Below are 18,378 nucleotides of genomic sequence, written 5' to 3' on the forward strand. Positions count from 1 at the left end.
CGAAAGAAAGTGAGCTGAGATGCCGGGTACCATTCAAGCTTTATTAAAGAAAGAAATCTGCTAGGCTGTGCTCAAAGGGGCAGGCAGCCCGGGATTGCCCTGAAAAGAGCATATATATGAGCATATATGCTATGAATTTGACTATTGCCTAACATACGAGTTTTTGTGATTTTGAACGGACTTGCCCCTTCTATGAGCCTAGCAGAGTATGGTTCTGCAACACATACCTTCGGGAATAAATGAAGTAATCCGTTGGCTGGGGCTTCTTTCACAATTTGCAAAACAGGAATAATAATATCCACCTTGCAGGGGTCATGTATAGGTAGCTAAATGTTATCCATTTGAATACTGCAGAATGTCAAAACCCAACTACCATTATGTGGCTTTCAAATATCAGCGTTGAGCTGTACTCTCTGATAGTAATTAGCCAATAGTCTAATATTTTAGACCACTCTTAAAGCCATGATATCAGCATGGAGGAGGTATGCTGTTCACCTATTTGCTAAAAAAGGCACATGAAAACAAAACTTCAATTTCAAGGTGGCTGAACACACAATCAATCAAAGTCAGTGTCGTGGCTGCTGAGAAAAAGTGGCCACCCTGTCCACATGGAGTCCCAGCCCCAGAAAGCGAACTCAGCTTCTGCCCCCATGGAGTTCTGCTTAGCCCTGGTCCAAGCACGGCATCCAGGGCTGCTGTCATCAGGCTTTCTATTCCACGGGAAGGAAACAGAGATGCTCATGGGTGCCGAAGACATCCACTCCCTACCTCTGCTGACACCTTCTTTTAAACACATGAAAAACAGCCAAGATCACTAGAGTATTTTGTAATGCATGAAAGACAACAACTGGTGAGAGGAATTACTTCCAAAGAAAGTAGAGTTACCTTAGTAAATTAAAGAACTTTAAAATAAATACTTTTAGTCATTGCCTCAAAAAATTTCAATAGATTATCACATACAGCAGGAGCAGGCCATTAATGAAAAATAAATAAATAGCAAAACATTCTTGAAAATGAAATACACATCCTTAGAAACATACACATTTAGAAACATTTTGGCAAAAAAAAAAAATTGTTTTTTTTTTGGTTGCTGGCCGGTATGGGGATCTCAACCCTTGACCTTGGTGTTATAACAACATACGCTAGCCAACTGAGCTAACCAGCAGCCAAAATTTTTGGTAGCGACAGATGAAGAGGAATACCTTACTGGCTTCTAGAAATAGGTTATATATATTTGGAAACAAATCACACTAGCATACAGGTTCTCATCTATGAGGCAAGATGCTAGAAAACAGAGGAGCTGAGAATACAGTCTTGTGAAGGATTTCCATCTGAATCTTAGTTTGATTTAGCCATACTGATATTCAAAATGGTAGATTTAATGAGGATTAAACAGACACAAGAGGGCTTCAAGAGTACACCACCCTAAGTTAGATTATACTCACGTGTAATCCAAACAATGGAAATAAATCTCGGAAAGGGAAAAAACATACGACATGCAACTGTCAAATTTAATATAGTTTTTAAATAAATGTTCCTATAATAGAAACAACATAATGTAAAATAAATGCATATTCAAAATCAGGGAAGTTTAGACATTTATTAGACAGGACTCATTAGTTCCAAGAAAAAGAAATATGTCTTGAACTAGTTAGGCAAAATGGGTTTTTGTGGTTTTTGTGGGGTTTTTAGCTCATAGAACTGGAAATTCCAAGAGACAAATTTTTATTATGGGCGTGGTTGGGTCCATGAACTGAAACATTGTCTCAGGGCTGTGTTCCTGTCCAACCACTAGAAAAGCACTTCCATGTGCTAGTTCAAATGGATGTCATTTATCCAAAACTCACACCCAGTCTATTTATTACAGCCCAGTGTGACCATCTTCCCCAATAGCTCTGGTGGAAAGTTCCTGAGAAGGGCTTTGATAGGCCCAGCACAGGACATATGCCCATCTTTGGACCTGTCACTGTGTCCGTGGGTTCAGAGCGTCCATGGGCCAGGTTTTGCTTCATCTTATGCCTACCCTTTGTGGCCAGGGATAGTTAGGGGCAGAGAGACCCACCTAGATAATGAGAAATAGGCTACTCTTATGAGGACCAAGTTCATGTAACATAAATGAGGAGGAGACAGTGCTGGACAGAAAAAAGCAGTACCTGCTTCCTGTATATGAGTATTTCTACAAGAACAGCAGTTGTGACACAGCTCTGTCTTACAGTGGTATAAATTGGAATTTTCTCTGCCTGGAGTCTCTAATAGAAGGGTTCTAGGACTAGAGCTGAGGTTCAGGCTATGGAGAAATAGGGGCTGATTGATACTATGAATACGTTACTTGACTCTTAAGAGAACCCAGGTCTCTTTTCAGATACATAAATGCTTTCCAAGTCTTCATTACCTTACCTTCTTGAAAAGACAGAAATGTGTATGTAGTAGTGCTTTGGAGTCAACTGGTTGTACTATCACCTCCATCGTGGGGTATCTATGAGGGGTTGAGGTCTGTGGGGTTTTTTGATAAGTGCATTAAAATAAAATGTTAAATAGTGCCCATCCGAGTAGAGAAGCTGTAATTTTGAAGAGGAGTGATGAAGTAAACTTGACTTTTTTCCTCCATTAGAGGAAAAGAGGGTAGCTATTTTGGGGCCATGAGTCAGGGGAAGAATCCATGTAATGCTGGTGACAGAGAGTCTCTCAGTGACCGATCCTAAACTCAACCTCTCCACACCCTCTCTCCTGAACACTTGAACATGCTTGTACACACAGACACAGTCACACAATGCGAGACACTAGGGGTTCCAATACTCAACGGTATTTAATGTTTCCCATGCAGCCTCGTGTTTCTGGGCTTTTCCGCATCCTTTGATCCGACTGTCCTTCTCGACCTGCCAAAATAATGCTGTGTCAAGACTCACTTCAATGGTCACCTTCCTGTCTCCTCTAATTAGAATGATAACCCCACTTCTGTATTCCTGGACATGCTTCTTATATCCCACCACCCCAGTTCTGGAACTGACTGAAATGTACTGTGTATGTTGTGGGATTTAAACTGGGGCATGCATTCCTCTGGGAGAACACCAGGGCTTTGCAAGGGAATCCATCTTCAGGTGTTAGGCCTCCGTATGTGTTTTTTCCTAGAGCTGATGTACCTGAGAACTCACCTGTGGGAGCATCGTTCCAAGGCCCCTTTCCCAGCACCAGTTTTGCAAATGCTCCTCTCCTCCCTCACAAAAAACAGACATACCCTTTACCCACCAGGAGACGGACATACGTTATTCCTAATGCCGGACAAAAGGACAGATGGGAATATTGGTGTGAGATTGAGCAGGTAAATAACTCTCATGATGTGGTGAAAAATCCTTTTGAACATCAGGGTGTTTTCCAATTTTTCTTTCCAACCAAATTGATAAAGGACCTAACTGAGTTGTCAGATTATAAAACATTAGCATAATTTTTGTGACAGATCAATTAAGGGATTTTGGGCATATATCAAATGAAAGGTTTTAAAAACTAGAGAAATGATGTAACTAGAACAAAACTCCCTAAATTCACCTCTACTTACTTAGTAAACAAGGTTTTCCAGTGCTTATATCCTTAATGATGAAAAATATGAATTGAATTTATGCCAAACCCCACCTCATTCTAGAAATAAGTAATCCAGTCATTGTAAAGGAATTAATTGAAAAAGCCTCATTTAGCTCTTTAGGAGATGCATTTCCAGTGACATTTTACCTTTTTGTTTAACAAATGTCAAAGTTTCTAGAATATTTATGCAGTTTTTATTGACTGCTTTCTATTGATTATCATAATGATAACTCAGTATAAAAGAAAAGAATTTAACACTACTGCCTTATGGTGAGAAGAAATAAAAATTAAATTTTAATTTATATAAATATTTTATAGAAAGGTATGATCAATAAAAATATCTCTCAAGAGTAAAGTACATTCAGTTAGGATGTGATTCTTTTGGGTAGCAGAATTGAAAATACGTTAAGTAAGAAGAGACATGCTCTAAAACTCTGCTTGTTAAAGAAGGTGTTCACTCTTTTTTACATGGAGGTGCTGGGCAGGAAAATACTATGATGTTCAGATTCCTTGGAGTGCATTTTTTAAATGATGAGACATTCGTTTGAAATACGTTAAGTAAGAAGAGACATGCTCTAAAACTCTGCTTGTTAAAGAAGGTGTTCACTCTTTTTTACATGGAGGTGCTGGGCGGGAAAATACTATGATGTTCAGATTCCTTGGAGTGCATTTTTTAAATGATGAGACATTCGTTTTTAAAACATTGATATTTACAGCACAGTAACATACGGCTTTGCAACCAACTGAACTCATGATGGAAATTGTCCAGTGTCAATTTAAAATGTAAAGATGTATGTGGTTGTACAAAATTACTGGGGGTGGCGGTATATAATAAATAATTGAAATGCACATGTCAGTTTGCATCCCTAGTTCAGGACCACTTTACCTAATTTTTGCTTTGTTCCCAGTGCCCAGAACATAGAGAACTAAATCCATGCGGGTCGAGATGAGGGACGAGCCTTGGTATTGGCTGTGAGCGGCCTCTGGAAATCACAAGCACCAGTGTTGGGTAGGGAGATGTTTTCTCTGGGCCAAGTAAACTTGATGAAACTGACTCTTGAGAAGTCTTTTTTTTCTTAATGACCAGAAGCAATATCACAAGCTACAAGATCTTTAATTTACATTTAACAAAGCAACTATAAAAGTGAATCTATTACAAAAGGACTTGGAAGATATTCATATTTAGTGTTTGAAAATTTCTTTGCTTTAAATTTTCTTTTGTAAAAGAAAAACTCACATGAACTAGTACTGAACTGAGAATGATTGTGTTCAACTTGAGTAACTAGAAGCCCTACATTAGCATTTTCTTCTTTACACTTTTGCTGGAGAATTTTCCAAAGCTCTCCTTTATACAGAATGAACCATGAGACTATGTCATTTAGGCGGAGGATGGTGGGAGGGTTAAATACCTTACTTGGGCTCTGTGGCTATTCATTTAGAAGAGAATTTAATCATGAATTTATAGTAGGCTTCTACTAAAGACAAAGCTAGTGTGTTTTTTCACATTTGTGGAAATTCTGCAATAATAACTTTTCAGCTCAAAAAGGTTGTTCATGCCTTAAGAGAATAGCAAAGTTGCCAGCATGTTAATTAACTCAAAAATAATGACTTAAACTCTTAGGATAGACAGAAAGTAGCAGAAAGGATAAAGGCAATATATCCAGAATATACAAGGAGCTCAGACAACTTTACAGCAAAAAAACAAATAATCCAATTAAAAAATGGTCAAAGGAGCTGAATATTTCTCAAAGGAAGACATACAAATGGCCAACAGATATATGAAACAATGCTCAACATCATAATCATCAGGGAAATGCAAATCAAAACCACTTTGAGATATCACCTCACCCCAATCAGACTGGCTATTACAAAAAAGACAGAGAATATCAACAGGTCAGGATGTGTAGAGAGGGGAACCCTCCTGCACTGTTGGTGAGACTGTAAATTAGTACAGCCATTATGGAGAACAGTATGGAGTTTCTCAAACAACTACAGATGGAACTTCCATGTGATCCAGCAATCCCACTCCTGGGGATATATCCAGAGGACTGGAAAACATCAGGTCAAAGGGATACTTGCACTCCCATGTTTACTTCAGCTCTGTTTACAATAGTTAGGCAATGGAACCAACCTAAATGTCCATCAATGGATGACTGGATAAGGAAATTGTGGTATATATACACAATGGAATGCTATTCAGCCATAAAAAAGAATGAAATTCTACCATTTGCAACAATGTGGATGAGCCTAGAGAAAACCATTCTAAGGGGAACAACCCAGGTACAGAAAGAGAAATACTGCATGTTCTCACTCATAACTGGGAACTGAATCCATAAATAAATAAATGAACAATGAAGAGAGAAAAAAAGAAACCACAATCACAGTAATACATTGAACTTTTAGAAAACTAGAGGTGGAAAAGGGAAGGGGAGGGGAGGGGTGAGGGAGGGGGGTTAATGAGGAACTGGTCAATGGACACAAAGAATGATTGTGTATTGTAATGATGAATAAGCTAACTATACTCATCTAACCACCACACATTATACACAATTATTGAAAATCAACATTGTACCCAACATGTATGCATAATAAATTATCTTTAAAAAAATTTAAACTTAAAAATTGTAAAAATATATATATTCCTTTTAAGATTCCTACTTAATCACTAGTCAATTTTAAAAAAGAGTGTTTACACTCTCTATTTTGATTTGGAATTTTAAAGAATGATAGAGTTCTAGATCTAGAAAGGATTTTAGAGCTTATCAGGGCCAACTTATTTTACAGAAAGGGGAAATGAAAAGATTGTTCAAAGTTGAGAGGAGAACTTGGACTTGAATGTGGGATCTGGGCTCTTCATTTCGTCCTGCTGCTGCTGGGTCTCAGGCTGGCATCCCTGGACCACTGGCTTCGTGGAGCCCCTAGGGAGCTATGGTGAGGGTGCGGTGGGGCCACTCACAGAGGATCGAGCGGACGAGACCTGGACCTCCAGCTCATCACAGCTAAAGGAGCTCCCCGTTTTCCTTTATGTTTTGGGTTTCTGTTTAGAATTGATGAGGAAAAAGTCTCCTGCACCATAACCTCATTTAGAAGTTGTCAAAGCATGTTACAGGTGGTCCTGAGCCTCCACTTGTGGCCCGCTGAGAAGAGGCTATAGGGAGAAGGTTTCTTCGGTTGCTCACACTGGAGTGACAGCTACTGGAAAGGGAAGAGAGGAAGCCTGGCTGGCCCAGGCATTTATTTGGCACCTACTGTGTACCAACACCTCGCTCAGACCAGCCTGCCCACCTCAGCCACTGGAACACACCTAGAGCTGGCATTTGGCATTGTCATTCCTTATGCGCATGTCTATCCCCTCATAAACTGTGAGTCGTCAAAGAGCCCAGACTCTTGGATTGGACTCTCTCCCCAGGTCCATTTGCAGGGCCCTTTCCCCCCCAGGCACCTGCCCAGCAGGGAAACCTGCCCATCACGTTCAGCCCTCATCGCAGGCATTATTACCTACCTGCCGGGACACAGTCACTACACTACTCTGTCGGCATTTGAACCCAGGTCTCTGTGACCTGAAAGCTGTATACTCTTTTTCAGTGTGTCATGATGTTTATACACAAGATAGACAGAGAAACAAAGTGTTGGTTTAACTGACCTACTTATTCAGTGATGGAGGGAAGGGAAGAGAGGAGCAGCAGGAAAGAGGGCTTTGCCCTCGTCGGCTGCTGGGACAGCTGTGCAGGAAACAGTGTTCTGAGGGGTTGGCCCGTGGAATGACATCTTGGTGCAGATTTGCAGGCGGCATGGACAGAGCACAGCAACCATCCCAGGAGCGTCAGCTTCCTAGCAAATCATTGGCAGGAAAAGATGCAGGTTGCACTCATCCAGAGGCAGCGTTTCTTCTCCAGATCTGCCCCCTAATTAAAAGTATTGCAACAAAAGCTGGAAAGAAAGCTGGAAACAGGGTTATTGTTAAAAAGCGTTCAGTGCATTCAGTGTGTAGCCTGTGTGTTTACGCTTCCCTAAGCAGTTCTTCCTTTTCATCCTGTTCTTTACATGTGGGCTCTTTTGTGAAATGTGTTTTTTTTTTAAATTTGTGTTCTCTTGTTTATCTTATTGTTCAGGGTCTCAAATAAACCAACGCCTGAAAGGGTCTTTGTTGTTTTTGTTAGTTATGTGTTGTTTGCCTGTCGTCTAGGAGAAATGTTGTCAGTGTTGAGTGCAGTCGTGATTCCTCTTTGTTGTCAGTGTGTGACAGTGTGGAGCATGCACTCAGAGACGTCTGTGGGCCTTTACCCACCAGACATCCAGTGACTACTTATAGGAGGAACAATTTTAAAACAAAATGCACTGGAACTGCTATGACAAAACACAGTGCTTATTTCCTGGACTGTCATTAACAGTGCTTACCTAGATCATATGAATTGAAGTGTCTTCAAGTTTAAGATCTATTTCTGCATTCAACAGCTCTGGTGTACAGCTGGTCTAGAGTTGTGTATTCCTGTCCTTCAAACTGCAGCTCTCTGCATAGAGCTTTCTGTGATTTTAGAGAATCTAGAAGCTTAGTATGAAAAAAATACTGACCCCTCACTATTTATACCTAATGTATCTCTGAATAGCTAAATAGATGTGCAGAATGTCTACAGTGTCCCCCATCATTCGTGTTCGACAGAACTTGGCTTTGACAGTGACTGCAGCTATGTGCATCTCACCGGCTCTGCTGCAGCAAATCACATTTAGTGCTTAGGGGCCAGGCAACCTCAACCAAGGACACTTTTGCTCTGATTCTTTCTAATTTTACCCAAAGGTTCTCTTCCAAGATCATCTCTTATTCAGACCATAACTTACTGTCTCAAATATAAAAACTAAGGGAGAGCCAAAAGCTGAGGAAGAGCATCATTAATATGTTAGGCTAAATTTCAAATGTAACTATGAAATATTTGTCAGAAGTTCCCAAACCAGCATTACTTTTTCTAAGTTTGTGTGTATTTCTAAAAACTCTAATTGTTCTCAATGCTTTTTTAGAAGAATTTATTTTAAAACAACTTTAATTAAACCAAGAGTTAGACTAGAAACAATTTCATTCACCACATCATTAGTTTGAAATTTTAAATGTGTTTGCCCATCACCAAATAGATGATACAAATTTAGAAGGCTAATTCATCAAATACTGATTTTTCAGGGAAAATTTTGCTCTCAATCACACATGCACCTATGGTTCCTTCTGAGTTAGTTACAATGTTTGGATGAGGGTCTCCCTTTATCCTAGTGCCCCGCGTTCCAGATAGCAGGGAAGTCATTCAGAGGGACGTAGCCTTTGCTAGGCGGTGTGCGCTGACCTTCCCTGCTGTGTTTTGTCCAGTGAGCCTGCCCCTGGCACCCAGCGGTCACTGCGGCATGGACGGAACCCCACCGGCACCATCAGAGGCCGAGGAGACAGTGTCTGTCAGCAGCTGCTTTGCGTCGGAGGACACAACCGAGGACTCGGGTGTGATGAGCTCCCCCTCAGACATCATCTCTCTAGACTCGCAGCATGATAGCCTGAAGTCCAAAGATAGGTGGGCTACAGACCAGGAAGACTGCAGTGACCAGGACCTGGCTGGAACCCCAGAACTGGGTCCCCAAAAGAGCCCCTCATGGGAGAGGATTGGCTGTGGGAACTCACACCCAAGGTGAGTCATGGGATGCGTGGGAGGGAAGTCATTCCATCCATAGCCTCATCTCTAAAGAAGGCAGCTTTTGTCGTGGGGACACAACAGATGTTTATTCAGAGTTCACTGTGTGCCAGGAGCCCTCCACAGAAGTCTCCAGAAGGCCCAAATTCAAGGGCTGGTTATCCATATCGTCACACAGTTTGTAGGTATACAGGTACTTATAAATAATACATCATAGTGTCCTGTTTGTTTTGACACTTTATGTAAATAGTACCTTACTCTTAGTATACTTTTCTACTCAACTTCCCATTTTTAAGATTTATCCATGACAATACATGTTCGTTCACTCATTCGTTTATCCATTTTCCCAATAATGGACACTTAGGTTGTTCCAGATTTTCAGGACTGGAAATGATGAGCAGGTTGCACATATGTCTCTTTACACACAGAGAGTTTTCTAGAAGAAATATTATTAGACCATCGGAAAGACTCATCTTCAACTTTGTGGAATATTGACAGATGCTCTCCAAAAATGCTCATCCAATTGACAGGCCCTCCAGCAGTCTGTGACATCATGTCATTCCACACCTACCCCGGTACTTGCGATTAGTGGACATCTAAGCATTGCCAGTCATATAGGTGTCAAACGTCACTTCATGTGGCTTTAATTCACAGTTCTCTAATTATTAAGGATGAGCATCTTGTCATATGTTTATTAGCAATTTGGGTTTCCTCTTTTAAAAATTGCCTTTTTGTAGCCTTTTGCCCTTTTTACAAAACTGGTATGTTTGCCTTTTTTAACTATTAATTTCTCCTTTGTCAGTTATCGCACACAGAGAGTCTCTTGAATTTAACCGTTTATTAGCAATTTGGGTTTCCTCTTTTAAAAATTGCCTTTTTGTAGCCTTTTGCCCTTTTTACAAAACTGGTATGTTTGCCTTTTTTTAACTATTAATTTCTCCTTTGTCAGTTATCGCACACAGAGAGTCTCTTGAATTTAACTTTGTGGCTTGAATTTAACGTTTTCTTTTATTGTACAATGATTGCCTTTTAATGTTAATATCATTGGATTTGTCCTTTTTCTTCCAAGTGTATATGACCTTTGCATATTTAAGAGATCCTTGCCATAGCCTAAAGGACTACAGATAGTCTGAATGTCATGTAAAAGTTTTAGTGCTGCTTTCTCACATTTGAGCGCCTGTCTACCTGGGGTTTATTTTCTGGTGTGCTGCAAAGAAGTCTGTTTTTTCCCACTGACTCCTACCTCCACTTTGGTCAGACGTCAAGTTTCCGTGCACCTGTTGGTCAGCTTCCATGCTCTCTTCCACAGCACTGCTTTACTTATCCGTCTCTGTGCTAACACCGCACTGCTGTGATAACTTTTAATTCTCTTTAGGCTATCAATTTTATTTTTACCTTTTACACAACATTAATAACTAATCAAATAAACCGTTGTATGGAAACATTAATAGAAATAAGGTAAAATTCTTTTTTTTGTTACATTGTTACTTGTTCTTTCTTTTATTTTTATATCTTTTATTTTTTATTATACATACATGTGGGGTAAAATGTTGATTTTCAATAATTATGTACAGTGTGTGGTGGTTAGATCAGTACAGTTAGCTTATTTGTCATTATAACAAGCAACCATTCTTTGTGTCTGTTGACCAATCCCTCATTGACCCCTCTCTTTCTCCCCTTCCCCTACCCTTTTCCACCTCTAGTTTTCTAAAAGTTCCACCTATTACTGTGATGGTTGTTTCTTTCTTTCTCTCTGTCTCTATTGTTCATTTTTTTATTTATGGATTCAGCTCCCAGTTATGAGTGAGAACATATTTCACTTTCTGTACCTGGGTTGTTTCATTTAGGATAATTTTCTCTAGGCTCATCCATGTTGTTGCAAATGGTAGAATTTCATTCTTTTTTACGGCTGAGTAGTATTCCATTGTGTATATATCACAATTTCCTTATCTAGTCATCCATTGATGGACATTTAAGTTGGTTCCATCACTTAGCTATTGTAAATAGAGTTGCAATAAACATTGTAGTACAGGTATGCCTTGACCTGATGATTTCCAGTCCTCTGGATATATCCCAGGAGTGGTATTGCTGGATCATATGCAAGTTCTATCTGTAGTTGTTTAAGGAACCTTCATATTGTTCTCCGTAATGGCTGTACTAATTTATGGTTCCACCAGCTGTTCAGAAGGGTTCCTCTTTCTCCATATCCTCACCAGCATTTGTTATTTTTTTTTTTATAATAGCCAGTCTGATTGGGGTGAGGTGATATCTCGGAGTGGTTTGGATTTGCATTTCCCTGATGATTAGTGATGTTGAGCATTATTTCATATACCTGTTGGCCATTTGCATATCTTCCTTTGAGAAATGTCTATTCAGCTCCTTTGCCCATTTTTTAATTGGATTATTCATTTTTTATTGTAAAGTTGACTGAGCTCTTTGTATATTCTGGATATTAATCCCTTGTCAGATGCATTTTTTGCAAATACTTTCTCCCATTCTGTAGGTTGTCTTTTCACTCTATTGTTTCCTTGCTGTTCAGGAGCTTTTTAGTTTGATATAATCCCATTTGTTTATTTTTTCTTTTGTTGCCTGTGTTTTTGGGGCATTATCCATAAAGTCATTGCCCAGTCCTAAATCCTGGAGCATTTCCCTACATTTTCTTCCAGGAGTTTTAAAGTTTCAGGCCTTATATTTAGGTCTCTAATCCATTTTGAGTTGATTTCGGTATATGGTGAAAGGTACGGATAAAATTTCTTTCTTCTACAAATGGATATCCAGTTTTCCCAGCACCATTAACTGAAAAGGCAGTTTTTTCCCCCGATGTATGTTCTTGATGCCTTTGTCAAAGATCACTTGGCTGTAAATATGTGGATTGATTTCTGAGTTCTCTATTCTGTTCCATTGGTCCACATGTCTGTTTTGATGCCAGTATCATGCTATTTTTGTTACTACAGATTTGTAATATAGTTTGAAGTCAGAAAGTGTAATGCTTCCAGCTTTACTTTGTTTTTGCTCAGGATTGCTTTGGCTATTTGGGGTCTTTTGTTGTTCCGTATGAATGTTAGGATTGCTTTTTCTGTTTCTGTGAAGAATGTCATTAGTATTTTGATGGGAATCGCACTGAATCTGTAGATGGCTTTGTGTAGTATGGACATTTTTACTACATGGATTCTTCTAACCCATGAGAAAGGAATGTCTTTCCATCTCTTAGTGTCTTCCTTAATTTCTTTCAGAAGTAATTTGTAGTTCTCATTGTAGTGATCTTTCACCTCTTTGGTTAGATTTATTCTTAGGGTTTTTTTTTTTTTTGGGGGGGGGGAGACTGTGGTAAATAGGCTTGCTTTCTTTCTTTTTTTTTTCCTTTTTACTGACCGGTACAGGATCGCAACCTTCGGTGTTGCGCCCGCGCCACGCTCAGCCAGTGAGCGGGAACCGGTCACCACATGGGATCCGAACCCTCAGTGGGAGCGCCGCCGCGCTCCCAAGCGGCGCACTCTCCAGTGCGCCACCGGGCCGGCCCTAGGCTTGCTTTCTTGATCTCTTTTTCTTGTAGTTTGTTGTTGGAGTATAAAGACACTACTAATTTTTCTAAGTTGATTTTGTATCCTGTAACCTTACTGAATTTATTTATCAGCTTTAACAGTTTTTTGGTAGAGATTTTTGGGTTTTCTATATATAGAATCATGTCATCTGTGAACAGGGACAATTTGATTTCCTCTTTACCTACTTGGATGCCCTTTATTTCTTTTACTTGTCTAATTGCTCTGGCAAGTACTTCCAATACTATGTTTAAAAGGAGTAGAGAGAGCAGGCATCCTTGTCTTGTTCCTGTTCTTAATGGGAAAGCTTTCATCTTTTCCCCATTCAGGATGATATTGGCAGTGGGGTTATCATATATGGCTTTTATTATGTAGAAATACCTTCCCTCTGTACCTAATTTGTTGAGAGTGTTTATCATGAAAAATGGTTGAATTTTGTCAAATGCTTTTTCTGCATCTATTGGGATGATCATGTGGTTTTTGTTCTTCACTTTGTTGACATGATGTATCAAATTTATTGACTTGCGTATGTTGAACTATCCTTGCCTTCCTGGGATGAATCCCACTTGCTCATGATGTATAACCCTTTTGATATGTTGCTATATTGTTTGCTAGTATTTTGCTGAGGATCTTAGCATCTATATTTATCAAGTATATCAGTCTGTAGTTTTCTTTTTTGTTGTATCTTTTCTTGGTTTTGGTATCAGGGTGATGCTGGCTTCATAGAATGAGTTTTGGAGAATGATTTCCATTTCAATTTTTTGTAATAGTTTGGAAAGAACTGATATTAATTCCTCTTTAAAGGTTTGGTAGAATTCAGGAGTGAGGCCATCTGGTCCTGGGCTTTTCTTTTTTGGAAGATTTCTGATTACTGCTTTAATCTCATTGCTTGTTATTGGTCTGTTCAGTTTTTCTTTGTCATCTTGTATCAATCTTGGTAGTTTGCATGTGTCAAGAAATTCATCCATTTCCTACAGATTTTCAAATTTGTTGGCATATAGTTTTTCATAGTACTCTCTAATGATTCTTTTTATTTCTGTGGTATCAGTTGTGTTATCCCCGTTTTCATTTCTGATGTTTGTAATTTGGGTCTTTTTTTAGTAAGTCTGGCTAGTGGTTTGTCTATTTTGTTTATCTTCCCAAAAAGCCAGCTTTTTGTTTCATTGATCTTTTGTACTATATTTTTGGTCTCTATTTCATTTAGTTCTGCTCTGATCTTTATTTCTTTTCATCTACTAACTTTGGGTTTGTATTGTTCTTGTTTTTCTAGTTCCTTGAGGTGTAAAGTTAGGTTGTTTATTTGAAATCTTTCTATTCTCTCTTTTTTAAAAAATTTATTTTATTTATTGAATCAAAATTGATTATGCATATTTGGGGGGTTGAACATTGAGATATGTCGATTAAATCAATATTACTAGCATATATATTGTTATAAATTGTAATTATTCTTTATGCCCCTTGTCCAATCTCTCCCCTTCCCCCATTCCCTCCCCCTCCCCCCTCTAATTACCCTACATTTCTTCTCTCCTTCTGAAAGAATAATGTTACTCTGATAATTTGTTGCCTAGATGATCTGTCCAATGCTGAGAGATGTGATCAGGTCCCCCAATATTATCATAGAACAGATGCTTCATCTATCACTCTGAAATGGGTTTTGTGGAAAGAGACATCCTCTTCTTTTCTTTATCTCTGCTGGTGACTCTTCTTGTGTGAATGCACTCCAGTGGTTGGTGGGCCATCTGCATGGTGGTTGTGGCATCTAGCCACTTTTGTGGCAGCTATGGTTATTGTGGTAGCTGTGGTGGCCCACCCACATGGAGGTGCTGTTTTTGGTATGCTCCTTGGCACTTGTGGTATGCCTGGTTGTGTGGTGTGTTTGTTCCCCTTCTCCATGCCTCTGGTCTCTGGGCAGGCCCCAAGGCACTGGTGCCACGTGCCTGGTTGTGGGAGAGAGGTCTGGTCCCCTCCTCCATGCCCTGGGTCCCTGGGTGGGCCCTGAGGTGCTGGTGTGGTGTACCTGGTTGTGGGAGGGGTGTCCAGTCCCCTTCTCCATGCCTCAGGTCCCCGGGCTGGCCCCAAGGCACTGGTGCAGTTTGCCTGGAAGTGGGAGTGGGGTCCGGGCCCCAGATCCAAGCCACTGGTTCCCAGGCAGGCCCCAAGGTGCTGGTGGTGTGCCTGGGCCAGAACTAATTTTTTGTCCTTTAGTTCTAACATGGGGATCTTCCTGTGGGAACTAGTACTTGAGCTGTATGGTTTTTTTAATTGCTACTTTGCTGCTGTTTCCCTAGGGAAGGCTTTTTGTGCAGCTCATGGTTTAATGGTTGATCTTATAGGTACTTCTGGCTCTCCAGAGACCCAGTGGATCTGTATTCTGTAGAATCTGATCTGGGCCTGAGTTTTTTCATCAAACTGCACCCCATGCAATTCTGCATTCCTGACCAGTCTCCTCTCTGAGTGGTCCTGCGCTGATTGGGGGGCCAATAAGCTGTCTTTGCTGTGTCCCAGTGTTCCCCTAGTGGGTCCATCTCCCCCTCTGCCCATGCTCCAAACACTTCCCATGGGATGGGCCCTGCACTGGTCCCTTGCAATGACTTACCAGCCTCTGAATGGCTCCCTTTTTTTCAGTTGTTCTGGCTCCTCCCTCCTGCGTGGGTCCATAGGAAACCTATTAGTGGTCTTGCTGTCCTGGGTGCCACCAAGGCCCTCTTCTCTCCTGCTGCCTTCAAGTAACTCCATCTGAAGGGCACAGCTGCAGCTTCTGCCGGCTCCTGCTCCATGCACTCATCAGCTTGAGCCTTAAAGCAGCCGCAGCCCGAAATGCTCAGAGCAGCTTTTTCTTTCTCTCATCATAGTTTCTCCCACCTTTATGAACTCCATAAGTCTCTCCTCCTCTTCCCCTGAGCTCCAGTGGCCCCAGCTTGGCTGATGTTATATTTTTATAGTTGTAAATTTGGTTGATTTGTGGGGAAGAGTGATGCTGCAGACCGTCTATTCCACCATCTTGATCGGATCCCTCTATTCTCTTGATGTAAGCATTTATTGCAATAAACTTTCCTCTGTACTGCTTTTGCAGTATCCCATAGGTTTTGGTATGATGTGTTATTATTATCATTAGTTTCGAGAAGTTTTTTGATTTCCTGTTTGATTTCTTCTCTACCCCATATGTCATTCAGAAGCATATTGTTTAATTTCCAAGTATTTGTGTGATGTCCAAAATTTCTTTTGTTATTAATTTCTAGTTTTAATCCATTGTGGTCTGAGAAGATGCATGAAATGATTTCAGATTTTTTAAACTTGTTGGTACTTGATTTGTGACCTAATATGTGATCTATCTTGGAGAATGTTCCATGTGCTGATGAGAAGCATGTATATTTTCTGGTTGTTCACTGAAATGTTCTATATATAATCACCAAGTCCAGTTGGTCTAGAGTGTAGTTTATATCCTATGTTTCCCTATTGATTTGTTGCCTAGATTATCTGTCCAATGTTGAGAGGGTGATGTTCAGGTCCCCAACTATTTCAGTATTGAGGTATAAGTCAGTCACCAAAAGCTTTTCTATTTTTAATGTTTTGTTTCAACCCTGTTCATATGAACACACAAATCATTATTGGGTTAACATAATTGTATTGTCAATCATAGTTTATTTTGATTTATTTTTACCTAACAGTTTATCAAGAGCACTTCTCCATCTTGTTATACACATTCCCTAATAATTTTAAAATATAGCTCCTCAGTCTTAAGGATGATTCCAAGGCCAAGTTTGTGTTTCATCAGAAAGGAAATTAGAAGGCAGTGTTTGGTCCCCTTTTATCTCCACCCCACACAATATGCATTTAGCTCAGGTTGGTCTGTGTTGTTTGCATCTATGAGAGTAGGCAAAAATTATGGCATTTTCTCATTTAGTCATTCAACATAAAGGAAAAATAGCTTTTCACTGTAACTTTCCAGTCTGTTCTGCTAGTCTGCATGGGTATTGCATACATTTGAGCTCTGCATATGAAACTAGTCAGGTATTTTAAACTCTGTGGCCCCAGAGATGCTCCACATGAATCTGCTTGGCTGGTGTTGACCTTTGATATAAAAACTTGCTGATTTCTATCCAAATATGAGAATTAACATTGTCTGTGGCCAAGGCTAGGGTAATCACTGAATCTTTGGAACCTAATGCTTTATCCAAACAGGGAGCAGGGCATGTTTTTCTGCCCTCATCCCTGGGGTGCCACTGAAGTTGAGAGTAGTATGGTAAGGAAGGGAGGGAGTGTTGAAACTGACAGACCTACAGTGGAATTTGACCATCACTAACTGGGCGTTTGGCCTTTGAGGAGCCACTTAATGTTTCCAAGCCTTACATTTTGATTTTTCACAGTGCAGATAATGACACCTACCTGGCAGAGGTGTCATGAGTCTATGAAGTGCCCATCACAGTATAATAAAGTACATGTTGCATGTCTATTACATAGTATGCATTGTTAGAATTACTACTGTTCATTTAGGAAATGGGGGCAGTATGGATTTTCATGGCAGATAACTTTCCTTTTCTGGGCTTCAGCCAGCTCATCAGTCAAATGAAGATAAAGATGATCTCAGGTCCCCTTGGCCCTGTCTCTGGTACTAAGCTATTTGCCCAAGAGTTATTTGGGATTGACTCTCTGCCCAGGATTTCTCATGGAATGACTATAGTTTTTGGTTGTTGTTGTTTTTTCTTTGGGGGTGGGGGTTGTTGCTTTTTATGGAAATTATCTCAACTAAAAAATTAGACAAATTCAGAAATTTCAGCATGATGTTTCGCATGCTTATTTCCAAATACATGATTTTCACTAAATTTTAGGATTACTTAAAAGTAGTGCCTATAGTATAAAACAGGGGTTGCAAACTTGAATGCCCCAGCAGCCAGGCATATCATGAGGTGGAGGGAGGTTCAGCAGGTGGGATGCCATGGGGCATGGTGGGACATACACGTTTTCTCTCAGAGAGCAGCCCTACGCCCTCCTTTCAGTCATTGCCCTGAAGGATTATAGATCCAGTATGGCCAATTCTCAAAGAGAAACCAGAAATCTAGATTTTTAGGTAAACTCTTCCAAATTTTAAATGTTGGCAAGCAATTCAAGTATTTGAGTCCAAACTAAATACACATGCAAGCTGGGTGTGGGTGTGCACTCTACTGAGGACTGAAGGGTACGTTGGCCACTCTGCATCTCTTCTGCAGAAGACAGTATCACCCTGCTCACCTGTGTGTTGACTTTGGGATGTGGTTGCAGCTGCTCGCACATTTCCTGTGCTATAGTGCTTGAAAAGTGTCTATTCACAGATGAATTTGGGAAGCCATCGTATCCCCCTCTTAGACTCAGTGAGATGTTAAAGGCTCATGCAAATTGTGCAGCAAAGAATCCAGTTAAAGTTCCCTTCTATCAAATGTTCTTCAGAACAGGTGCTCCCTTCAGCACTCTGGGAGATGTCACCATCCCCCCGCTGCACTGTCACACTGAAAACAGATACAGATACACTCATCTGTTATGTGGATGTGGAGGAGATATGCCTCCTTTGATGAAATTGGTGCATCGTGGTGATGAGCTCTGTGTTCCCGGCAGCAGGTATCCCT

At 40.3% G+C, this 18,378-nt stretch overlaps 1 protein-coding gene across 1 annotated transcript in view; it reads left to right on the plus strand.

Annotated features, from left to right (window-relative positions):
• The window catches only part of COBL (cordon-bleu WH2 repeat protein), a 252,917-nt gene that overhangs the window by 191,137 nt on the left and 43,402 nt on the right, over window positions 1–18,378 (plus strand). The window contains exon 12 of the mRNA XM_008571826.1: window positions 8,927–9,236. Coding sequence (XP_008570048.1) covers window positions 8,927–9,236 — 310 coding nt within the window. The remainder of the gene's footprint in view (window positions 1–8,926; window positions 9,237–18,378) is intronic.

The sequence above is a fragment of the Galeopterus variegatus genome, unplaced genomic scaffold (genome assembly GCF_000696425.1).
Source record: "Galeopterus variegatus unplaced genomic scaffold, G_variegatus-3.0.2 Scaffold44, whole genome shotgun sequence".
NCBI classification, from domain to species: domain Eukaryota; kingdom Metazoa; phylum Chordata; class Mammalia; order Dermoptera; family Cynocephalidae; genus Galeopterus; species Galeopterus variegatus.